General features: G+C 43.0%; 1 protein-coding gene across 2 annotated transcripts in view; it reads left to right on the top strand.

The window, feature by feature from the left end:
• Positions 1-26,428, top strand: part of ARHGEF3 (Rho guanine nucleotide exchange factor 3) — a 306,479-nt gene that overhangs the window by 91,970 nt on the left and 188,081 nt on the right. For both annotated transcript variants that reach the window (XM_049640756.1, XM_049640760.1), the window contains exon 3: positions 5,643-5,709. In XM_049640756.1, coding sequence (XP_049496713.1) covers positions 5,643-5,709 — 67 coding nt within the window. The remainder of the gene's footprint in view (positions 1-5,642; positions 5,710-26,428) is intronic.

The raw sequence follows: 26,428 nt of genomic DNA, 5'->3' as shown, positions 1-26,428 counted from the left end.
TTACCTGGTTGAGTCCCTCACCTCTGTCAGGTCACAGGGAGGTCTCGTTTCCTCTGGGAGGTCTGTCTAGCTCCTCAAATGTTGATTGAGCCCCTCTGGCTCTCCCCATTACCACTGTTTTATTTTTCTTTAAGACTTACTATGTTGTTCTCTCTCTCTCTCTCCCACCCTCTCTCACTCCCATTATCCTTTTGTAAGCTTCATGAAAGCAGACACTGTATCTGTGCTGTTCACTGCTGTATCTCTAATGTCTGGTCCTGTGCCTGCCCTATGGAAGGTGTTCTTTACGTGTTGGAGAGAAATTAATATGTGAGCCCTTATGACTGGATACAGACCCCTTCTCTAAAGAGGGAAGACTCTCTTTCAGGGTGCATTCTCAACAGGACTGTTGGAGAAGATCCAACCCGTGCCAAGTGATTGTACCAGTTGACTATTTTTGAGGTTCTGTGATCCTGTTTCCCCATATTTTATCAGGAAATAAAGAGTTGGAGTTGCAGCCATGGTGTAAGTGGAATGAAGCTGAGTGTGGCCTATGAACTATGGAAACAAGTTATGGGTGGTGCCATTGTGCCTTTGTTTAAGAGGCAGGCCTAGGTGATGAGCTTTCCAATGGGCAAACGACCTCTTCACAGTGAGCTTCTCCACAGAGAACTGGGTCTTCCTTCACCTGGCTAAACACCTGCCAGTCCATCCTCAATTACGTACCACAACCAGAATTAAGAAGACATTTACCTGAAAGACCATCACTGTCTTGAGTGGTCCAACCAGGATAAAATACCATAGTCTGCACTAATTTCTCTATAAAATGTAGCCCTTTGGCTTTCCTCGTATTGCTACAGTTGTCTTCATAGGTAGAGCGAAGTAAAACAAAACAAAAGAAATAAAAGGAAAGTGTTGTTAGCAAGATGCCCTGGGTTGAGAAGTAAGACATTAAAATATTTGGGGCACCTGGATGGCTCAGTTGGTTAAGCATCCAACTCTTGATCTTGGCTCAGGTCATGATCTCACGGTTCATGAGCCACCCAGGTGCCCCCAAATGTACCCCCTTTTAAAGTAAGCTCTATACCCAATGTGAGGCTCAAACTCATCACCCCAAGATCAAGAGTCATGTGTTACACCGACTGAGCTAGCCAGACACTCCTTGAAACATATCCTTTATACATAAGGAGGCGCTACTGTAATAGCTAGAGTATTTAATAAGTGCCAGATTCTCTGCCAAACATTTTATGTAGTACATTAATTTAATGCTTCAATTTTGTGAGAAGAGATTATTATCCCCATTTTACAGATGAGAAAATGGAGGCTCAGAGACAGTAGAGAGTAGGTAGCCTGGTCGAAGTCCCCCAGCAAGAAGGAGAGGGAGCCACTCTTGGAGCCCCAAGTTGGTCATACCTCAGACACTAGGCTCTTGGCCCCACATAGTGAGTGCATGGGCAGCAAAGCAGTCTACATATTCACTTCTGAAACCCATACTCTTAGGAGTTGCTCTGGAAATGGTCACTAATCCTCTTCTCAGGGTGGTAGAAAAAAGTTGTATTCATTTCCATGTGGTGGGAAATACATTCTGCTGCTGACCCTGAGGTTATAAGCTCCTGAGCTTATTCTGTTTGATTCCAGCCACACATACACTTCTGAAATTTGAGATCATTCCCTAAATGCATCTTGAATCCTGACTTGTTGCTCCTCCTGTGGGCATTTCTCCATGTGGACAGTGTTTCTAACTTTTCTTCCCAATCTTTCCTTCAGTTGTAACCTCCTTCCAGCCAAGAAGCTGTCCCTCCTGTGTCAATGGTTTCTCTCCTGCTTCACACCCACCCCTGGCTTCCCATTGGTCCCTCCGCAGAGGTGGATGGTTGTTGGTCAACGTCGTTCCCCTGGCATCTGCAGGATGGGCTGTGCTTCTTAACCACGCATGCACAGACCGTGCACAGACCTGGCTCACATCAGGGGTCCAAGGACTGAACACACTATAGATAACTCCTCCCAGCCCTGTTAGAAAGCCCAACTGTGTACCTTCGTGTCTTGGAGATCTGTAGAACCAAGTACCTGTTTCTTACTTGGACTTTTGCTGACAGTGCAAAGAACTTGATTCCTTTTTTTTTTCTTTAATAATTTCTTAAGTTTATTTGTTTTGAGAGAGAGAGAGCGCACAAGTCAGGGAAGAACAGAGAGGGAGAGAGAGGGAATCCCAACCAGGCTCCACGCTATCAAGCACAGAGCTGAATTGGGCTCGAACCCACGAACCGTGAGCTCATGACCTGAGCCAAAATCAAGAGTCAGACGCTCAACCGATGAGCCACCCAGACTCCCCAAGAACCTGCTTCTGAACACAAGAAATGGGACACCTGGATGGCTCAGTCAGTTAAGTGTCTGACTTCAGCTCAGGTCGCGATCTCACAGTTTGTGAGTTCGAGTCCCGTGTTGTGCTCTGTGTTGATAGCTCAGAGCCTGGAGCCTGGAGCCTGCTTCGGATTCTATGTCTCTCTTTCTCTCTGCCCCTCTGCTGCTTGCACTCTGTCTCTCAAAAATAAATAAACATTAAAATAAAAATTAAAACAACAAAAAAAGAATGCCCTGGATTGACAGATTCACTCTGATCCTTTTTCTTTGCCTATGAGGCTTCTAAATTTGAGATCCTACTAAGCTGGTCCCTCCCACAAGAAACCCCCAGGCTACATTCTCCCAGAAGCATGTTCTTCCCTGTTTAGCGGGACTTCTCTCTATATGCGAGGGGCTACATCCTCTGAATCTAGAGTCAGACACATCTGGTTATGAATCCCAACTTGGCTGTGTGACTTCTCACATGTGGTTTAACCTCTCTGCAGAGGTTAAACAGATGAGGTTTTATCTCATCTGTAAAATGGGGTAATAATAATATCCCCCGTTATACCATAATATTATATGACAATATTTTTTTTAAATTTTTTTTTAACGTTTATTTATTTTTGAGACAGAGAGAGACAGAACATGAACAGGGGAGGGTCAGAGAGAGAGGGAGACACAGAATCCGAAACAGGCTCCAGGCTCTGAGCTGTCAGCACGGAGCCCGATGTGGGGCTCGAACTCACGGACTGCGAGATCATGACCTGAGCCGAAGTCGGCCGCCCAACCGATTGAGCCACCCAGGCGCCCCTATATGACAATATTTTATGATACAAAGTTACATTATTTTTTAAAGTTTATTTATTTATTTTGAGAGAGAGAATGCCCGCAGGGGAGGGGCAGAGAGAGAATCCCAAGCACGCTCTGTGTTGTCAGCACAAAGCCTGATGCAGGGCTTGATCCCACAAACCATGAGATCATGACCTGAACCAAAGCCAAGACTTGGACGTTTAACCGACTGAACCACCCAGGTGCCCCCAGAGTTATATATTTTATTTAAAAGTATATAATGCTGGGGTGCCTGACTGGCTCCGTCAGTAGAGCATGTGACTCTTGATCTTGGGGTCAAGCCCCACTTTGGGTGTAGAGCTTACTTTAAGTAAATAAAAAAATGTTTTTAAAATAAGTATCTAATGCCATTACAATATGTTTTATATATTTATATATATATATAATATTGTAACACATGGCACCATTATAACACTATTTGTATGTCATGTATTAGCAGAGTACTGTAACATAACATAATAACCTATCCTATTGCGAGACTTAGATTATGTAGGCAAAGTGCCTAGCACAGACCCTGGCACATCCCTGGCATAATAATCACTGCTGATTGTTGTGATCATAATTTTCTGTAAACCACACTGTATAAAACAGGGGAACATTCACTCGCAATGTTCTAGTATACGTTGTTGCTTTGGAAGCAGTGAAGCTCATCAAATCATTAGGAGAGCAAAGCCCAATTATAACCGGAGAGAGGAGGGAGCAGTATCCAGGGAGATGTTTTGTTAAATTCTAAGTTTTTTTTCTTCCCAAAGGAGAAATGCTTTTTTAGAAGAACTTAGACCAACATGTTACTTAATAGAGAAGAGTATTAAATCTAAATAACCACCCACATGCTCTGTTTGTCTTGAGATGTTATTAGCCTGGGTTTTTATTGTTGTACGTGTGGGTGAGGAGGAGGGTGAGGCAGGAGTGGGGCTGGATATAAAGATACAGCAGGTGGGAGTTCCCATCTGTTTCGGTGAGTTGTCCCAGCTTTTCTGTGTCAGTCCTGTGCCCCTGGTCGAAAGCTTTTCTTTGAGCCAGAATTTGGGAGGAAGGGGAGGGGATCTGTGCTGACATCTTTTAGAACTTAGCAGTGATAGAACTGGATTTAGAACCCTCATCTCGTCTTGACCATGTTCTGGGTATTATTTCTTCTGTTTTGCACATAAGAATATGAAACCTCGTGCTCAGGGTCACACAGCTAGTAAAACACCATGGGATCTGAGATTAGACAAATGAGATTAGAATCCTGATTTTACCTGCGTGCATCACTTAATATCCCTAGGTCTCTGTTTTCTTACCTATTAAATGGGTACAATGAGGACCCTAGCTCGCAGTGTGAGAGTCAATGAGATTAACTCTATGAAGTATTAGCATGTGTTGTTTTAAGTACTCCATAGACATTAGCTGCTGCTGTTATTATAATTACCTTGCATATTGCTTATCTATCTCTTTCCTATGGTAGAGCCTATCAAGACTTTTCCTCAAGCCTGATAACGCTGCAGGGTGCAGTGGTCACTTCTGCCTTGTGTTACTGCTGACTATGGCACAGAGGTCGAAGTAAAGGTGTGACTGTCACGTGAAAAACCAACACCACCTCTTTGGTACATCACTGACTAAAACTCCAGGGAAAGTCCAAGATGGACGTTTCTCAGGGATGCTTTTCAGTGAGGTGGTACCTCATGCAAACATGAAATTTGAATTTCCATGTTGACAGACACAGCTTTTTTGGGAGGAGTAACTTATTACTCCACAAACACATTGTAAAAGGTGTCCCTGTGGGCGTGTTGGCAGCTACAACATTGGATTCACTCTTCAGGACAGAAGTAAGGTGTTCCTGGTGTGCCTGAAGCTGCCCAGCCACACCGCTGCTTCTTTCCATCCCTGTACTGTGTCCCCACCTCCTGTGCTGACCCCACTGGAGCCCACCTCTGTCACATCTAAGGAGATTGCTTCACTTGGAGGGATTAATAGGTGAGGAAACCAGTTCCAACTGGTTAGGCAGCAGCTACATGTCCTGTGGACGGTCCATGTACCATCCCCCTGAAAGTCTGGAGCTCCCGTGTGGCCTGCACCAGGGAGAATTCCAGGCTCTGCTGAAGCTGTAAACACCACCTGATGGCATTCATTTGGGAATTGTTTGTGTGTAAGAAATGAAGATCAAGATAGGGAGCTTGGTCTGGCTTTTTGATTGCATCCAGGTTGACTTTTAGATTAGATTTTATTTTTTTAAGGGTGAGGGCTTGACTATTTCTAAGGGACTCTGGAGCTTTCCTCTTGGGGGACTAGGAAGGGGTTTGGAGTGTGTTTGGCTGCTATGGATGGCCGAGCTGTAAGAAGCCTGGCTGCTGCGTCTGCCTGGGCCATTTCTCCAAGCATCTCTCTCTCTTTCTGTTTCTGATAAAGCTACATCGGAAGTGGGTGATTTCCTCTGAGTCTCTAACCCATGAGTAATGAAACACATTGTCTTGTCTTTTCTCCTCTTCTAGGCCTAGGCGGATTCTGCAAAACAGCTTCCCTATGTTCCCCTCCCCTAGAGCCTGGAATTTCAGAGGGGTAAGTGTTTCCCCGGGAGTGCTCCCTGCTGCTCTATACCCCGTTCTGGCTGCTCCAGAGAGGATGCTGTTGGGGGTGGCTTCACTAACCCATCTTCGCCAAGAAAGCTGGGTTTTAGCATTTGGAGGAATCATGGTCGGTCGTATCAACGGCTGTGGCTCAATTAAAAAATGTGAGTGGCCCAGTAAGCGCCTGCCAGTGTCCGTTTGCCCTGGAAGGTCTCAGGAAAGCACCTGATGAAGAAGCCAAGTCAGGGTTGATGGGCAGGGGGGGACATTGTGCCCATTTTCTTGGGAACCTGCAGGGGCCCAGTGCATAATGAAGAAAAAAGAAATCGGAAATGTACAGTCTGTTAATATGTAGATTTACGACTTCATGGGGAGCTTTGTTTTCCAGAAGAGAAGCCTGTAAGCTCTGAACAGATTTTAAGGGGAATCATAAAAATCTCCCAATCATAAAGCCACAGACCCTTAGAAGTGTAGAAAGGGTCAGATCTAACCTCCTCTTGATGCAAAGTTCTCTACCTTAACATAATAATAATAATAATAATAATAATAATAATAATAACAATAAAGCATATGGAAGCCTGCTGTGTGCTAAAATGAATTCTAGCTCTGGCCTCAGGAAGAAGACCCTGGCCTGTGTAAAGAATGCTCAGAGCTCTGTTTCACGACCTGGCGTTTGCATGTGTCATTCCTTCTGCCTAGAGCACTGCCTGTGCTGTCCAGCCCTGCACTCCTACATACACTGAAGCTGCCCCACCGGCTTCTTCCCTTGGGTCTAAGTCTTGATATCACCTCCTGTGGGAAGACAAGAGCTGAGGTGCTCCCGTAGACCCCTGAACTCTCTTCTCATTGATAGGATGAGATTGTTAGTTAGTGCTTACTAAAACGTTAAGATTGGAAGCTCTAAGCATCATGTGTGGAGGAGAGACCTTGTATTTCTCTCTTGTTCACTGCTGTCTCTCTGGGCCTAGCACATACATGCTTAATTAATTTGTTGAATGTATAAACAGATCTTTCACATCCATCAGACACAAAATCGACTTCAGGTTGTGTTTCGAGGTCATGTCTTTGGTCTTTTCAGCACTGTTTTTACTAGTTCAATTCACCTTTAGTATCTTACATAGATCTCAGCCATTTTCCCCAAGTGTCTTACTGAAAATAAATATAGATCATGGCAGTATTTTAACTAAGGGTACAATATGCTTTTCACCAAGTACAAAGAGAAATGCGTTGACCTCTTAAGGAGATGTGCATGTCTTACTGAACGTAAACTGTGTGTCTCCTAAGTTGTTTATGGTTTTGTGAATAAGGTCCCCATTTCTCCAAGTGTGTTCACTTGGATGATCATAACCATTAGGTGGAAAAAAAACCTGTGTGGTCAAATAACCTTGGGGCACACTGAGAGCACCTAATTAAATATGTTCACCACTGTGAGACTTCTCAGAGCCTTTGATGTGTTGCCGTGCTTAGAGACTACATTAAAGAGAGTTGATGGAGTTGGTGGCATTTCCCCATTGCCAATAAATCCTTTGTTGACGAGGCAGTTTGTACACACTTGGGAATAGTTGACATTTATTGTCACTTTTGAGCTATAGAGAAATTGGACCTTCTATGAGCAAGTTGGCCTATTTGAAGGCATTTATTTTCCCTCCCTCTCTGGTGTCCCTTCAGCACACCCTAGCCTTCCTTCTGTTTCAGCAGTGGTCACTAGTCAAGTACTGGGGTACATCTAGGGTGACCAACCACTCAAGTTTGCCTGCGATTGCCCTGGGTTTAGCACTGGAAGTCCCAGGTAAACTGGGACAATTGATTACCTTACCTGTGGCCATAAGACCTCTTCAAATGTCTTCCCTTGAAAAATGCTTTGTAAGTTTTTGAGCGCAACTCTGTTTTACAGAAATTGCTGCTCAGAGGAGCCTGTTAGATACACACTTGGTTTAAGTGACCCTTTGATACTCTCACCCCTGCATGGTAGTATTTAAAATTAGGGAATCACTGCAGAAGAACAAACAAACTGTCCCTGGCTAATTGCAACCAAATAGATGACAGAATCTTTTTTTTTAACATTTATTCATTTTTGAGAGACAGAGTGCAAGCAGGGGAGGGGCAGAGAGAGAGGGAGACACAGAATCCAAAGCAGACTCCAGGCTCTGAGCTGTCAGCACGGAGCCTGATGCCGGGCTTGAACCTATGAACCATGAGATCATGACCTGAGCCAAAGTCAATAGTCAGACACTTAACTGACAGCCACCCAGGTGCCCAGCTGTGGTGTTTATTTTGGTCCCGTGTCCTTGCTCTGATTTTTCCTGGCCCATGGGGCTTATTGGTAAAGTTAGACAAGCTGACATCAAGATATGCCAGAGGGAGATGGTCTGGGGCCTGATAATTGCCAGATTGGCCAGATTGATCTGTCTCCCTCTTGGAACATAATCATCCGTGACATCGAAGGGTTAGGAGGGAACCCCACCAAGTGGAAACACCCTTATTCCCAGCCAGGCTATGCTTTGTAACCATCGTTATGGTAATTGGAAATGAAGAATGAGAAGCACCCAGAATGCCAGAATGAAGACATTTGAGGCATTATCTAGCTGATACATTTTCTATAATGAAATGTGACTCCCAGGCTTGTTAGACTGAGCTATGCATGCTGTCCTAGGGCAGGGCATGTTTTTTGTGAATGCTTTATTTTCTTCTTTATTAAGAAAGGAAGTTTTTAGAATCTGTGTGCTCGTGAATTTCCCGTATTTATATGCATGGCAGAGGAAACTATTGTAAGCATTTGTAATTCCATTCCTGTTTGGCTTATAAAGAATAAAGATCCTGTGTCAGTTTGCTTATGCCCTGGGCATTTGTAGATTTTGGGGGTGGGGTAGGGAGAAATGTTGGGGAGAGATGGATGGTAAAAGGCAAGGGGAAAAGGAACCACATCACTCTGGATGAGAAGCCAAGTGGGAGACATGTGAGGGCTAAGGAGGGAGCCGGGGACAGGGCCCGAGGGAAGAGAGGGAGTGGTTGGCATCTTAATAAGGAGTCTGGAAAAAGATGAGATGTTTCAAAATAATTTTAAGGAAAATCTCACTGAATGAATTGTATTGTAACCCCCTCCTTGTCTTCCCTGGAAACATTCACTCCAGATCTACATTACTCCTCAAGGCATTGGGAGTAGGGTTTATGGTTTTCCTTTTGGGGGGTCTGGGATTTTTGGCTGAGGAGAGGTTCAGGAAGAGCTGGTGGCCCTTGGATGACACTCTTCCTACCTACCAAGTGATTTAGCCCTTTTAGAAGTTGTCGTTATTAAGTGCAGGCTGGGTTTCTTGGTTCCCACGCTCATCTAAGGAGACAGAGGCCCTTGGTGTTACCAACCCTCCTGATTCCCCCATCTTCCTGGGCAAGGGGTGATGCCGTGTCTGTCTCTCACCAGACCCATGGGTGCTGCACATACACTCATGGAGAGAAGCCAAGAGGATGGTTTGGGTGGGGGGCAGTTCTAGAGGGAACATTATGAGTAAAACCAGAACAGAATGATGAGAATAAGAAGATGGGACCCTGAGAGGTGGGACCCTGGAGTACTGTTACTAAGTGCTTCCATCAGGTGCTCACTGCACATCTGGTCCCCATCTGATTGGGACAGTGCTGAGCTCAGAATTTCCACCTTCCTTATGCAAATATTTGCTACAACTCCTCCAGTTAGCTGAGAGAGGGAGGGAGGGAGGGAGGGAGGGAGAGAAAGAGAGAGAGAGAGAGATACAGGAAGGAAACTCTCCCTAGGAGTGTGAAAATATCAAGAGCACAACTCCTGCCCTTGGAAATACTTAGCAAGACTTACTATTACGTACAATGCATTGTTTAGGTGTCACAACTGAGATTTCAATTAAATATCAGCCAGATTCCATGGCTGTGCTTATCTTGTCTCTTTCTCTAAGTGCCTGTTCTTTACTCCTGCCTAGGCTATTTGGGAAGAAATTTCTAGACTCTGAGGCTTTGGAAGAAACTTTGGACATTGTAGCTGACCTTTTAATTTTCAGATGTGGGAAACAAGGCCTCGTGTATTAGTGGGGACTCTTCTGGTTACAAGTGATAGAAGCTCCATTAAAACTGGCTCAAGTGGAAAGGGAGATTGTTTGCCTCATGTGACTGAGGGAAACTGAATGGGTGGGCTTCAGGGTATCCAGTGGTATCCAGGGGTGCTCTCTCCCAGCTTTGTTATTCCTGGGGTATGGATCTTATCTTACATACTCCATGTGAACTGCTTTGGGAAGAGAGGATGACCACAAACAACTACTCCTTTCCAGAGAAAAGAAAGATGCTTTTGATTCCAGAGTCTATGTATGAAATCCCAGCGTAGGACTCTGATTGCCCTGGCTTGGCAAATAGTTATACCTTGGCCAGTCATGGTAGTCAAGAAGATCAGACAGGCCTTGGTCACCTGTTCCTCCTGAGGGAGCTAGGTGGCCAGGGTTTTGTTACTGGCCACCTAGGGGTAGAGAAGCCACTTGAGGTAGAGAAGGGTCATTTTCTCCAAGGCCAAGTTTGCTACTGTTACAAAAAGGGGTCTGGTTTCTACACAGACAGGAAATAATGGGGACCGCTCCTAGGGTCACTCGAAGTAGAGGGATCAGAATTAGAACCGTATTTCCAGGCAGAGGGTCCTATGCCTGCTCCATGCTGCCTTGACACATCCCAGGTCCTATGCTTGGAAGGAAGTGCACAAAACTCAGTGTAGTTGAATGTTTCTTGAAAGCCAGGCTGAAATGTTCCAAAATTCACAACTCAGTAGAGGGATAGTCAAAACATATCTGGCCAGGCCAGTGTTTAATGTGACCTTACTGTGTCTACCCTGCAGAAGAAGGCAGCACAGCTTTCTCTTTTCTTGCAGCCTCAGTTTGTACATTTACTTCCATTTATTGATCATCAGCTCCAGGCCAGGCTATGGCAGCCCTGCATGGTAGATATATTTATTCCCATTTCAAGGTTGAGGAAACTGAGCCTCACCATGTGCTAGCTTGCCTAAAATCTCAGCTGTGGTAAGTGACAGAGCCAGGATTTGAACCCGACACTGTCTGTCCCCAAGCCATTAGAGCATATTGCCTCTTTAAAACAAGGCTGATGACACATACTTTTTCTTCAAAGGAAATTAGACATGAAGATTTTTTTTTTTTCAAATGCTAGAAACAAGTTGAGTATTCTACGATAAACCTTTTACTGCCCAGAATCCCTTTAAGTTCCCTTCTCCTCCTTTGGGCTTAATTTTTTGAAGTTTATTTATTTATTTTGAAGAGAGAGGGAGAGAATCTCAAGCGGGCTCATGCTGCCAGTATAGAGCACGACTTGGGACTTGAACTCACAAACTGTGAGATTAAAACCTGAGCTCGAAATTAAGAGCTGGACCCTTAACCAACTAAGCCACCCAGGCACCCCGGACTTTATTTTTTAAAGGTTTAACCTTCGCTGCTATATTTATGAAAAATATACTTTGCCTTTGTAATGATGAGTACAATTGTAACAGTTCCCTTAATCCTAGGGAATTAGCCCGTAGCATTCACTTAGGTTATACCAGGCACTGTGTTGAGTGCTTTATGCTGATATTACTTCCCAGAAAAATCCCAAGATAGATGTTGTTTGAGCCTCACCCTCATTTTACAGATGAGCCTGTAAAATCCTGAAAAATCTCTGAAGCCAGCACGAGAGAATCTCCCTCACATCAAATGCCTCTTATGCTTCACATCTCTCTGACTTGAGGAAGAACCCAGTTCCTTTTAAGGGCTCACCGGATTAGATCACCACCCAGATCATCTTCCTTTACATGATCTAAAAGTCAATAATTAGTAATGTAGCCATGGGGTGATACTTCATCACATTCTCAGATTCTGCCTGCACTCAGGGGAGGGGATTGATTATACAAGGTGTGCCCAGTAGGGTCTGGGGGCTTGAGGAGCCTTGCTATAATTCTGTCCACTGAAGAGAGGTTTAAAAGTGGAGGGGTGCCTGGTGGCTTAGTCGGTTAAACCTCCAACTCTTGATTTTGGTTCAGGTCATGATCTCATGGTTTGTGAGTTCAAGCCCTGCATTGGACTTCACGTGGACAGTGTGGAGCATGCTTGGGATTCTCTGTCTCTCCCTCCTCTCTCTGCCCCTCCCCTGCTGGCCTTCTGGTGCCCTCTCTCTCTCTCTCTCTCTCTCTCTCTCTCTTTCTCTCTCTCTGTCTCTCTCTCTCTCTCTCTCAAAATAAATAAATAAACTTAAAAAGTGGAGCAGGTTGCTCAGGGTCACATGACAGGTAAGTGGTGGAGGTGGGATTCTAACCTCAGCTCACCTCATTCCAAAGCCCATGTTCTTTGCCAGTACCTTTTGGGAACTTCTCTTCAGTACTAAGTTACTAACTTCCCTCATATACAAGGGACTCTTGCAAAGCAATAACACAAGTTTGAAAACTCAACAGGAAAATAGTTGAAGGATATGAGTAAATAGCACAGAAGAGAAAACACATATTACAAGTAAACAAAGTCAAGTTGTTCATTCTAACTCATACTTTAAACATATTTTTAAATGACAAAAGAAATAAAAAAAAAGACACTGGCATAATGTGTCACATTTATTTAGCTCTTATAATATGTTAGCTACTGTTCTTAGTCCTTTGCATGTCATCACACCCCCAACAACTCCATCAGACAGATGGACTATTATTATGCCCATTTTCCTGATGGGCAAACTGAGACCCAGGATCTTAATTACACAACTCCAAGGTCTCATAGCAATAAAGTGGTAGATTCTGCTTTGGAACCCGGACAGTCTGTGCTCTCAGCCACTTAATTGTTCAAAGTACAGATGGTGCAGAAGTATATAATGTAAAACTCCATGTTTAGGATTAAACCAGGATTAAAGCAAAAAACAAAACAAAACAAAAATGAAACCCCCTTTATAGGAAGAGAATATATTCTTATATACACAGAAAAATGTCTGAAGGAATATCACCATTGACTGACAACCTGTTGCTGTGGTAGTTACATGTTTTTGGTAATGTCTGAATTTCCGGGAGAGAAAACATATTGCTTTTATAGTTAGCAAAAACACACTTATATCAATTAAAATCAAACACCCTCCACAACGAAACCTTCCGTAAGCAAGAGGAGGCTTATTTTAAAACCTCCTGGGGCTGGGGCGCCAGGGTGGCTCAGTCAGTTAAGCATCTCCCTCTTGATTTCAGCTCAAGTTGTGATTATCCAGTTCGTGGGTTCAAGCCCCACATTGGGCCCTGTGCTGAAAGCATGGAGTCTGCTTGGGCTCCCTTTTTCTCTGCCCTTCCCCTGCTTGTGCTCTCTCTCTGTCTCAAACAAGTAAACTTAAAAAAATATACAAAAGCTTCTGGGGCTTAGAGAACATCAGAGTGCATCACTGAACATGTGTTGTGGCAAAACATCTAGGGGCTGATCAAATCTGGGCACACAGAAGAGGAAGGCACCTGCTGAGCTGGGCTGCAAGACATTTGCCCCCACCCTGCCTCACCGTCCTCACCTCCCCACCCCCAATGATCAGTCTAGAGGCTGCCTCTCGGGGTGAGAAGTTTTACTGCCCACCGCCTCTGGCCTCTGGACAGCCAAACTCTTGAGTTTGGTGGACAGTCCTTGGCAGTCATAACAAAAGCCTAAGTGGTGAAAAGGCACAGGCTTTGAGGGTGCAATGCCGATCGGAAACTTCAGACAAGACACATTCCACAGTGTCAGGTCCTTATCGGCAGAATGGGGACAATAATGCCGTCTTCTCAAACCTTGAGACTTGGTTATAATGGGTGTAAAGCGATCTGAATAATAATGCCTCCGTGTAGTTAAGTGTGCAGAAAATATTGGCTCCTTGTAATCAGAGTTCTCTTACACCTGAAATGACTTTCCTAAATATGTGTGTTTAAGAAATGCCTTTTCTGTGTGCGGTGCCCCCTCAAAAGGAAAAACTGACTGTGTCTGGTTTCCGCTTAGCCCTCTTGCCTCGTTTCCCTTCAGGCAGTGGAGAAGCCAGCTCGAGAGCAGCTGCTGACACCTGTGAGGAACAGTCCCCGTCGTCTTCAGTCTGCTGACAACAATATGCCAGGCAGACTGAAGCTCAGTTTTAGATTCGCAAGTAGTTTCTTTTTTTGCTCACATGTGAGGTCTGTGGGACATAGTGGCTTTTCTGACAGTGGCGCAAATTCTGAACTTTGGAGGCAGAATTTATAGATGCCTTTGCTTATTTTATGTAGTTATCAGTTCAGTTATTCCCTTTTTGTGTTCCAGCAAGGTGCAGGGTAAAAGATAATTTTGATTGACTTGGTTTTCTGGGTTAAGAAATCTTAGATGCAGGTAACGGAAACTCAACTCAAATTAGCTTCAATAAGGAGAGTTGTTGTTGTTGTTGTTGTTGTTTTTTAATTACAGAGGTTTGGGGAGTATCTTGTGGAATACAGCGAGGCCTTAGAAGCCACTGGAACCAGACACCAGGAGCCTGGGAGGGTTTCCAACTCCTCTGTTTTTGCTGCATTTTCTCTGCAGACTGACTTCTTCCATTTTTCTGTGCTGTGGAAATGCAACCATCTGCAGAGACCAGCCTCTTCTTGGCTCAGAACCAAAATTGCTAGGGAGGGGTTTTGATTGGCCCAGCTTGGGTCAGGTGGATACTCCTGGACCAATCAGCAGTGGCCATGGAGTGGGGTCCTGCTGTACCACTGTGTTGGCTCCTATGCTAACTATAGTGATGTAGGGAAGAAGGGGGCAGCTTCTGGAAGAAGGTGGGAGGCACTAGGCGGATGCTAACCATTCTTGTCTGCAAAAGTCTCCCTCTCCTCCTATGGTAGAGGATAGTCATCCTGATTCCCAGGGTCTGGCCCTCCGGTGGACAAAACTAACTCCTTTTCTTTAATATTGGGTAGGAGGAAGCTGTCCTTGTAGTTATTTTGGTTTTTGTTTGTTTATTGTTTATTTATTTATTTCGAGAGAGAGAGGGAGCAGGGTAGAGGCAGAGAAAGAGGGAAAGAGGGAATCCCAAGCAGGCTCCACACGACCAGTGCAGAGCCTGACCCAGGGCCCAATTTCATGCACAATGAGATCATGACCTGAGCCAAAATCAAGAGTCACACCCTCAATTGACTGAACCACCCAGGTGCCCCTTGTTGTTTTGTTTTGTTTTGTTTTGTTTTGTTTTGTTTCAACCATGACAATCTGATCTGGGAGCAAGAATAGACTACTCATAAGACATAAAATGTAAGTTTTCTGGATTCATTGAAATAATAGCAGATTCTGGAAAATTGTGTTCTGAAATGGCTTATGGCTGTTTCTATAATATTGGAAAGTGTTGGAGCTTAGTGTTGGGCTTTAAATAGAAAATAGCCCAAATATTAGCCTCCATATTGCTTTGTAGTTTGTCAAAGTTATGACTTTTCATGGAGCTTTTTATCTTTCATTATAATCAAATTTAACGTTTCTTACACAAATAGTATCAGGGCAGTGATCTTGTCACCTTCAAAATGTCCTGATGCTATTTGCAGATGTGGGAGGTGATGGTAATGTTGAGAGCCAAGGGGATACACCTATTTGGAAAATCCCTTTCCTGAAGCTGAACCCTCCCACTCAGTTTTCCTTTCCCCCTCCCTGTTAGATTTTATTTTATGTTTCCTGCCCACATGAGAAACTGGGGATGGGAATTAAAACCTTTTGCATGGGTGTTGGTAAAGGTCTGGTCACTGACTTTTCTTCTCTCCTGTCGACTTCTTCCTCTTCAGAGTCAATGGCCTGTTTAATGGATTGAACTTGGTTTAGTTCATTGTGACTCTAAACAACACGTCCCTCCCACCCGGCCTTTCAAGTGCTCAAATCACACTGTCCATTAAAACAATTGAAACGCACAATGAGAAGCAAAGGGTAAAAGATGGAGTAAATGAACACACTGCAGAGAGGATGTAGGCAGGATGGAAGGATCTCACCTGAATCCAGGCGTCCACAATGCCAATATATCCTTTCTCTTTCTCTACTGCATTGGCCTTCCCTACTGATGATGTGGTTGATGATGATGATGCAGAGTTGAAGTTCAAGCAAGAGGCCCACAGACTGAAGGTGCCCTGGGCCAAGGAGACAGACTTCTTTATCAAAAGACTCAGGGACAAGTATACCTGGCCAAGGATACCAGTTTTTTGGGGAAGAGAACACACGGAGCCAGAATGGGTATCTCTAATGGGGTAGCCAAATTAAAGTCTTATGTATGTTAAGTGCTCATATGTATTTAGTGCCTCTGTATATTTAGTACCTCACCAGTCTCAGGCATACTTAGTGCATAACAAACATTTAGTAACCACGTGCTTCATGAATGTCAGGTTCTTTTGTTCCCTCCACCCTTTGCTATCTGTTTGCCATACACATGTTCTACCTCCTAACCACTTATTTATATTTAAAACAAACTGAAATATTTCTATTATTGAAGATAAGTCTTACAAACTTACTTCTCTTCAGTAATTGAAATAAATATTTTCTAAAAGCATTGCTTCTTACAACTTGATTACATAAGACCCATTTTTAGATGTGCTGCCCTACATAAGCCTAATGATGAAAATTCTTCTCTTACTTGGTTTTCAGGCCTCCCACATTTGTTCCCCTACTTAGGCTCTCTCCTGCCATTCAGCTCTGGAAATCTCAACGAACACAACTCCCGGGCCAGCCTTTTTGTGCGTGACTATTATTGCTGACTTCCACAAGGTGCTGGCAGTAAAACCAGCTGGGTTTGATGCTGCAGTAGCAATGTGGACCACCAGTGCCCTGACCTGGTTAAATGCACATTCAGGAAGGAGGAAATGTTCTGTGCAGAACGCTTCCAATACACGATGTGTTTTTGTATCCTTAGGGCTGATTTGACCTAACATCTCATTTAGAAAAAAAAAAAAAAAGAGAAATGTGGCTGATTACTTTTTTTTAGGGACAGATGAAGATTTATTTAAAATCACAGCTCTGATTTGAGGAAGGTGCGATGGCGTGGTTACAGATATGCATTTCATTAACACCGGTTCAACTAAACCTGTTCATTGAAAAGGGGCTGGGGAGAGAACTTACGGCTCATTATTAGATGGGATGGTGAACCTGCTGTCCTCCTTGTCAGTCCCGGTGACGAGATGGCGATTCCAGACCTTGTTGTGGGCTTTTTGGGTAGCATGCTCCCTGAAAACAAGCAACACTTACCAGGGGCTAAACTGAAGATGTATGTACAACATTCGTTCTAGCAGTGGAGTAGGAACCATTGAGTGTGTTTATTGAGAGAAGGGATGTCAGGCTTTACCTGGTACCTTTTTAAGGGGTTTCCATGATTATTATTTTTCCTCTGTGTGTTATTTTTTTCAACTTTTTGTTATGAAAAATTTCAAACATATGGGAAGTTGAAATATAACTTCAATGAAGGCCCACCATCTGAAATCAACAATCACTAACTTTTTGCTCTATCTATCTAGCTGTCTATAGATGTTTGTACAGTTTGGATTTATTTTAATAAGCCATTCAATTGCAGATTCCATTACCCTTCACCTCTAAATACTTCAATATATATGTCCTAAGAATAAGGAGGTTTTATTACCATAACATCAATATCACACCTAAGAAAGTTATTAATAATTCTCTAACATTTCCTAAGATTCATTCCACATTCAAATTTCTGCAATAGTCTTATATAGTTGGTACTCCCCCCAAAACCATTCAAAAGTCATGCATGACATCTGGTTGGATTTTTTTAAACCTAATTGAGGACTACGATTTTATTTTGTTACTATGTTTTTTAGTCTTTTTTATTCTTAAATACTCCCCTCATCACCTTTCCCCTCTTTAAAATGATGTTGACCTTTTGAAAAGACCAGTCCAGTTGCTTATGGAATGTGTCTCACATTTGAATTTATCTGGTTGCTTCCTTATGATGTCATTTAACTTATTCCTCCGTCCTTTATATTTATAAAGTGATAAGTCTAAAGACCTGGTTTTGGGAAGGAAAACATACTAAGGTTTGCCAGCTACTTGGCGCGTTAAGAGGCACACAACGATGGGATGTTTGTTATAAACGGTGCTAACTTGCCAGACAGGATAGATGCTGGGGCCTAGTCTCTGGGGAGTGATTCCACTGTAGATTCCTTGGTGGATATTGTTAATTAATTAATTAGTTAATGTCAATCCTCCTTTCTGTATTTTTAAAAAAAATTTAATTCCAGTATAGTTAACATCCAGTGTTATGTTAGTTTCAGGTGTACAATATTCAACCATTCTGTACATCACTCAGTGCTCAGCACAATAAATGTACTCTTAATCCCCTGAACCTACCCCTCCCCCCTCCCACCTGCCCTCTGAGAAGCATTAGTTTGTCCATGGTGGATGTTTTAGGCAGAACTTTTGGAAAAAAAACAAAAAAAACAAAAAACAAACAAAACAGACACTTGTTCCACTCCCTCCAGAGAAGTGCTGTTTAATTAGAGAATATACAGTTGCAGGAACCCAGGATTTATCTCTGTGGTTGGTTTCATTTTTCCTTTCTCTGCCTTCCCCTTCTGATGTGTAGGTCCTGCTCCCAGTGTCTTCTCCATGCATGTGGCACTTTGGGGTGGTCTGACCAAACCTGACATGATCTCTCCCCCACAACTCACTGGGGAGTCTCAGGTGCCCCGTCCCCAACTTCCTAAGAAAATTCTGATCACATCAGGTTGTCTTTCTTGGACTGGACCTCACAGGTGATGGGCAGGCTGCTGGCCAGCTCTTAGAAGGACTTCCCTCTCCCTTGGTCCAGTCGTGTGTGGCCAGGGGGTCAGGATCAAATGGATCTGCCATTCACCAGTGTTGGTAAGTGACTAACTTCACTGAGATTCAGAGTCCTCACCTGAAAATGTGTCTAGCTCATTGGGTTCTGATGAGGATTGAGTGAAATAATTCATATCAAGCATTTAGCACCGGGTCTATGAGATAGTAAGTGCTCAATAAATACTTTTTTCTCCTCTGCTACTACGACTTTTATGTTCACTCAGCAGGAACTGTGGGCAATGCTGGGGACAGTGGGGCAGATTCCCTGGAAAGAGAATGTGAGGAAGATAACACCAAAACATTTCCAGGATAGTAGAAAAACTTTCCATTTATCTACGATTTTTCCATGTTATAGAGTGATCATTTCAGGCCCTGGCTTGTGGTAGACAGAGTCTGGAACATTTGTTTTTTGCATGTATGTGCCATTAAGCAAACAAACAAAAAACCCCCAATATACTTGATGTATATGGGAATATGCACTGATTTAGAGGAGGAAAGAAAATTTCTTACATAAGAAAACTAATGAATGAATTTCAAATGTAGTCTTCATATATTCTTGAACATTCTAATGTATTCCTTCTGACAGGTATTGACTAAAGTCAATACAATACCTGTGAGAAGGAATACATAGTAATTATAGTAATTATTCTACAGTAATTCAGATCTTATGTATCTTGTGAAGTTTGGCAGTGGGTTTAGTTCTTAATTTATTTTGCTAGCATCTCTCTGTGAGGGGTGTCTCTCTGTATTGTCACAGACTGGTACATCGAACTGGCTGTTCTTGGCTTCTTAACCATGGCACCTTAGTTGCCCAAAGAAAATATCTAACAAATGTTGACATTCTTCTCATGTTTGTGGTTTTGATTGCATTTTTATAACTGGGAAAAATTAGCGTCATGTTTTGAAGGATAAAATATTATTTTGATATTGAGGAAACATTTGAAATCATTGACCTCAGCAGGTCAGTCTAAAGATTGGAAATTTTTCAAGGTGTTGTTTTTCACCTACAGATTTAATCAGCCTTTTAAAAAGTGGTAATTTGGGGAGTGCCTGCGTGGCTCAGTGGTTGAGCATCGGATGCTTTATTTTGGCCCAGGTCATGATCCCAGGTTTCATGAGATCAAGCCCCGCATCAGGCTCTGTGCTGGGCATGGAGCCTGGTTCAGATCCACTCCCCGCCCCACCTCTCAACAAGTGGTAATTTGAAATGCTAGTGAGGGTATTGCAGGATGGATTCTCTCGCAGGTGTTTAGTGGCATTATTATTTGATCATCTTTCTGGAAAGCTGTTTGTGTCAAGAACCATAAACGTATTGGGGCGCCTGGGTGGCTCAGTCGGTTAAGTGTCCGACTTCAGCTCAGGTCATGATCTCGCGGTCCGTGGGTTCGAGCCCCACGTCAGGCTCTGGGCTGATGGCTCAGAGCCTGGAGCCTGCTGCCAATTCTGTGTCTCCCTCTCTCTCTGCCCCTCCCCCGTTCATGCTCTGTCTCTCTCTGTCTCAAAAATAAATAAACATTAAAAAAAAAAAAAAGAACCATAAACGTATTTATGGCCATTGGCCCCAATAATTCCACTCCTGGGAATCTATCCTGCAGAAGCCACCAGACATGTGGATTAAGATTTATGCATAGAAGTGTTTAGTGCAGCAATCATTATAATGATAGAAAGAAGTGGGAAAAGTCTAAATGTCTGATAATGTGGGGCAGTTGGTGAGTTGTGTCTTATCCTTATGAGCATGTATTATGGAGCCATAAGGGGTTGTTGAGGAAGAGTGTTATTCAATGAAAAATGTTTAGCATGTTTTTAAAAGCAGGAAATAAAATTGTATATAGAGTAATGATTCTGCTATAAAAAAATTAAACATGCCAAAATATTAATAATGATTTCCTCCCAGTAAGTGAGTTTGAAGGGACATTGTTTTCTTTGTTTTGTTTTTTCCAAGTTTCTACATGGTGTGTACATATGTAATTTTCATAATCAAGAAGAAAAATTGAGGTGAGGAGACAGATATGTGAACTGTAATTTTGGAGTGGAGTTTTAGGTTTAAAGGTTTAAGAAGAAAAATCATCCCAGTAGGCCACAGGAATAAATCGAAGTCAGAAATTCAATGAATTTGCCTAAATCCTGTGGTTACTTAAGATGGAATTTTAAAATAAGGCATCTGTTTATGGAGGAGTTTCAAATGTGAGAACTGGGCGAAGGTGAACTTGGAGGAATTTTGTCTTCCTTTTCTAATAACAACGAATCCATAAATCTTACTTGGATGTTTGAGAGGGGAGGAAAGCATCTTAATAAGAATGAATACTATGTACTCAGCCAAGAAAGAAATCATCCCCCAAAGAGTTAATATTCCAAAGAATTAATAGGTAACTCAATTGCTTCTTACTAAGTTGGGGTCTATTATGTTGATGGGTTATGGATGATAGCTTGGGACACTACTTTGGAATATCACTTTGGGAAAATTAGAGAAAAATGTTTAATATGGCAACCTGTGTATTCTTTCTCTTTGGTTTAGTTTATTATTGAAACTCAGAGGACTATAGATTGCAAGGTCGGCTTAGTAATTTGGGGGTCAAAAAGATACTGGCTTTTTAAAAATACCCTTCCCCCTGCAAAGTATTTTTGTTGTCTTACAAGAGTTAAATTATTTGTTTTACGAGTAATTAAAATCAAACATGTTTTTCTTGGGCCATACCTTTGCCAGGCATGTATGTTTGTCGCCAAATTCTAAAACTTCTCAAGGAAAGAAAAAGCTTGAGTTTTAGACCAGAATAGTGCTTTCAAGTCTGCATTATTGGTGCAAATGGGCAAGATTGACTGTTCTTGAAATGTAATAAAACCTGCTGCCTATTCTTACGGTCTTGATGTCATATCTTTTTTCCTTCTTTTTAAAATATACTCATCTCATTATCCAGAGTGACTAAGAGGCTCTGCGTATGTGCCACTAAAATACTTGTCCTCGATTCGCTTTTCCTTTTGTTCTGATATCCATTGCTTAGGAAGTGACTTCTCCATCTTGTTTCATGAGTCATTCTGACGTGGTACACCAAACTCCCTCATCGATCGTGCCTCCTACTTGAATATCATCCCTCTAATAAATGCTCATTTCCCTTCCTTGTCCACTTGCATTTTTTTTTTCTATTTTAGAGTTTTGGCTTAAAGACTAATATTGCCTATTACATCTCTTGTGTGTTATTTTATGTTATTTAGTGGTATCAAACTTCTTTAATATATTAAGAAGTATTTCCACTAGCCAACTCAAAGGGCAAATGTCAAAAAAGTGCATAAAAATGGACAAGTGGACAAGAACAGGAAAGAAACAAAATCCTTACTGTGAAATAGTAAATAGACAATGCAAGTAAGTGAATTAATTTGGTTTTATTTGTTCTAGTTAACTTATTCCAAAAATTGGTATCTCCATGTGTGTTTCTGGAAGAAACACAAAGTTGGCTTTCTGGGTGTTCTCTCCTTAGCTGCCTTCTGTTTCTTATACTTAACACTGGTTTTATTTCTACAAGAATTCAGTCTCAAAATCTCTGGCTTGGCAATGGGAGGAGATAAAAACATTTTTACCTGTTAGTTATGTTTATTTAAACAAACTCATGCAACTATTGTTGCTTACAGTCACTGGGCTTATTTCTGCCGGCCTGGCAGAGTTTATGTTGGCAATGGTAAGGAGATGCTATCAGCAATTCATTGTGTACTGTTTGCATAACGGGACTGGACAGCCTGCTTCAGCCAGTTTTTTTAAAAATGCATCGGATTAGTTGAATGATTTTATTAAGGTGCCTATCTGGTTAGGAAGTTGCAATCTGTAACTGATGACGAAGTGCTCGAGTCCCTAAGAGACCCTCAGCCACAACTGATAGACCGGGTTAACAGTTTACTCAGCTTCTAGAACATACCATACCGGCAGTGGTCTGGCCACCCTGCTGAATGGGAGACAAGCATCAGTGAATGAGAACATTGGCGAAGGCAAGATCCCCAGCTATGTTGTCCTTTGATGCCTCAGGTCCTTTGAACCTTAGAGGATCCAGGGCTATTCCAGAAACTTCAGCCAATGGAAGATCTTCTGGGTTTTCCTTAGTTAACAGCATTTAACAACATTTTCCTTGAGGAACAGTCATCCTGTTAACCACCAATGAGATAACTTGAAACAGGAACCTTAAAGATACCTAGTGCTTGAGTTTACTTCTTTGCTCTTAAAGTGAAGTCACTGCTTGACTCCATGACCATAGAAGCATAGAAAATACGATTTTTTTCAGCCTAAGCCACTAGCATGTCTCCCAGCAAAGATTCTCAAAGTGTGGTCCATGGGGCAGTAGCAGAAATAGCACCTGGGAGCTCATTAGAAATGCAGACTCTTGGAGCACCTGGATGGCTCAGTTGGTTAGGCATCTGACTCTTGATCTCAGCTCAGGTCATGTTCTCAGGGTCGTGAGTTCAAGCCGCACATTTGGTTCTGCGCTGAGTATGAAGCCTACTTTAAAAAAAAAAAAAAAAAAAAGGAGTAGAATCTCAGGCTGTACCCCAGACCTGAATCAGAATCAGCATTTTAACAGGCTCCTCAGCCTCCTCAGCTGATGTGTGGCACAGGAAGGTTTGAGAAACACTGTGATTATTTTTTTTTAATTTTTTTTAACGTTTATTCATTTTTGAGAGACAGAGCATGAGTGTGGAAGGGGCAAAGAGAGGGAGACACAGAATCCAAAGCAGGCTCCAGGCTCTGAGCCATCAGCACAGACCCTGATGTGGGGCTCGAACTCACGAACTGCGAGATCATGACCTCAGCTGAAGTCAGTCGCTCAACCGACTGAGCCACCCAGGCGCCCCAAGAAGCACTGTGATTCTTAGGGCAGTCTACATTTGGCTTGCAGATACTGTCAGCGCAATAGAGGTTTCATGTGAAAGTCTTCGGTCAGGATTGGGGGGTTATGGAAATTGACATGTGGTTTGTCCTCTTTCTCTACTAAAAGAAAGTAGAGCCCTGGTGAATTCCAGTTAACCAGTACTCAGGACTCCAGCCACTTAGTACAAATCCTTCTGTGATTCAGATATAGTAAAAGTGGCCAGATGCAGGGTTGAAAATTCTGGTAACCCCACTCTCCTCACTGTACCATCCTTCCACTCCTGGGAGTACCCAAATCATAGCATTCTTTGTCCATGGAAAGGTCCTCCTGGAACTCTCCCTCTGATGCAGATGATGTTTTTTTTTTTTCTCATAATGTGCCTTTCACTGATCTAGTAGGTGTCCTGTGTTGTCCTGGGCAGCTGGACCACCACGCCCTGACATGTGACTCATAGGCAAGACAGCACTATGTGATAAAAGAGGTCGGGGGGAGTGGTCCATTCCACCTCTGGGCACTGAGGCCCGTGTGTTATGTAATGCATTTCCTGACTTTAATTATTTACCGGTCTTGCCCTGCCTGTCCCCTGTCCTGGCTACTATTTGCCTTGTTCGGCAACAGAGGAATTTGACCTCTCCAGGGTTTAAATCTCACTCAACCCTGCTATTTCTCAGTATGGTTTTTCCTCAGATGGCAGTTCGCTGGGGGCAGAGACAGATTTTCCAAACTCCGCTGTGGCTCAGGTCGTCAAGTATGTCTTCATATAGAGAGAGATTTGGGCAGAGGCTAAGCTGATTACAGGGCTCAAGTGAGGCCCTGAACACATTTCAGATTTGGAATGCAAATTGTTGTCTGCAGTAATTATAGCTTGTGCCATGGCCCTGCTCGGCCCCCGTGGTCATTATCCTGGTGCAGAATAAACAGCTTCATGCTTTCAGAGTGGGAGGTAATGAGGGGGAGAGGGGCACTTGAGAGACATTAAGGGTGTTTCAGAGCCCATCCACAAGTCTGAGTAGGTGTAGGACAGACCCAGATGTGTGTTGGGATGCCAACCGCTGACAAACTCTGTGACCCATGGACCAGGAATTCAACCTCTCTGAGCCTCAGTGTCCTCCAGTCTTTGCCTCGGAAGGTTGCCATGGTGATGAGATGGTGATGATGTGATGAGCTTTCATCATGGTGCCTGACACCTGGGAGGTGCTGAACAAGTGGGAGTTTCATGGCCTAGCAGGTGCCATAAGGGCAGGGATCTGTCACACCCTTCTTAAATGGCAATTCCCACACACACATCAGTTACCCCTTCATCCTGCAGAGGGACTATGGTGCCTCCTTCTCATGCTTCACAGGTGTGCAGAATTGACAGAGGCTTAGAGTACTGGTTTTGGGTCAGACCTCCTGCAGGTGAGTCTAGCTGTGTACCCTTTGGCAGTTTGATTAACATCTCTGAGCCATGGGATTTCTTGTTTGTAAAATAGACATCATAATTGTGTATGATTTACTGTGTTGTGGGGGGAGATTATCTGCGAAAAATGCATGTAAAGTTGAATGCCAGTACTTGACTTAATGTGTGATGGAGGTACTATTGCTGTCCCCTTTGCACAGATGAGGAAATCAAGGTTTTAAGGACTAAGTGACTCCCCCAAGTCTGTGGCTCATGTGTGGTAGAACCTAGACTCTGGCTCAGCAAACTGCCTATAGGTTTCACATTAGTGTCAGTGTCACTGGCCTAAAGGTGTTCAGAAATCACCACATAAGTATTGCCAGCATCTGCTCCCAGGGCTCTACCCCTCAGACCTCTCATTTTTGTTGACAAATTCTTTTATTTATTTATTTATTTATTTATTTATTTATTTATTTAATTTTTGAGAGACAGAGAGAGAGAGGGGTGAGGGGTAGAGGGAGAGAGAGACAGAATCTTAAGCAGGCTCCATGCTGAGCATAGAGCCCGATGTGGGGCTCGATCCCATAACCCTAGAATCAGGACCTGAGCCGAAATCAAAAGTGAGACGCTCAACCAATTGAGCCACCCAGGCCTCCCGACAGATTCTTTCTCAAATTGGGTGAGAGTAGGTGATAATAACATTATTATTTACTATATTACATAATGTTATGTATAATATAACATATTTCTATGTTAAATATAAATTTAACATTTAATTAAATGGAAATTTACATTTATATTAAAATATAAATTTATATTGCCTTGTGTGGTGGATTCTCTTATTACCCCCATTTGACAGATGATAAAATGGAGGTACAGAGAAGTTAAGTAAATCATCAGAAGTTACAGAGTAAGCATAGCACTGGGGTTTGAATTTGGGTTGTTTGACTCAGAATGTCTATTCCTAACCTCGGTGCTAAGCTGCTTTCATTGATTTCCAGTCTACTTCCCAGATGCTATGCCCCCGCCACCTTGGCTGGCCTTGGGGTTCCCAGACCTCCTCAGCCGCAAACGAGGGCCTGTTACTATGTGCTGGGCCTTACCTAGCCTCACAGGGTGGTTCTGAGGACCCTTCTCACAAGCCCCAGGTGCTCATTCAACACAGGCGGCCATATGTGCCTCAACCTTGTACATTTTAAAAAAAATAAAAATCAGCCTTTCATTTTAATAATGACACAACCCAGAGGTGAGGTTCCTGTTATCACACTGGGAGAATCTGGGCAAAGGTGATTGGAGTTGTAAAGTCAAGTGGCGGGGAATTCCTTCTTTTCTCCATAAATTACTGATGTGAGAGCTCTGTGTAATTTCACATTCTGGGAGAGAATGGCTGTGCTTAACTCCTGTTGGGAGAAGAAATTTATCTCACTTTTCATTCAGCAAGGAGAGGGAGTTAGGAATCATAGAAATGGAATTTTGTTGTTGTTGTTAAATTCCTGGCTTTGAGCTGATATATATGTGTACTTTAAAATAGGAAATAAGGGGCAAAGACATATCACCAGTATTATATAGTCATGGCCCCTGTTCTTAACAAAAAGAATTCATATCTGGTCGTGTGTCTGTTCTTGCTGAAAATCTTGTTCTCATTCGCCATTTTCCACAGGATACAGTTGGAATTTCTACCTTGGCTCCAACCTTCTCATCTCCCAG

The sequence above is a fragment of the Panthera uncia genome, chromosome A2 (genome assembly GCF_023721935.1).
Source record: "Panthera uncia isolate 11264 chromosome A2, Puncia_PCG_1.0, whole genome shotgun sequence".
Classification (NCBI taxonomy): domain Eukaryota; kingdom Metazoa; phylum Chordata; class Mammalia; order Carnivora; family Felidae; genus Panthera; species Panthera uncia.
This window is presented reverse-complemented; position numbering and strand designations above follow the sequence as displayed.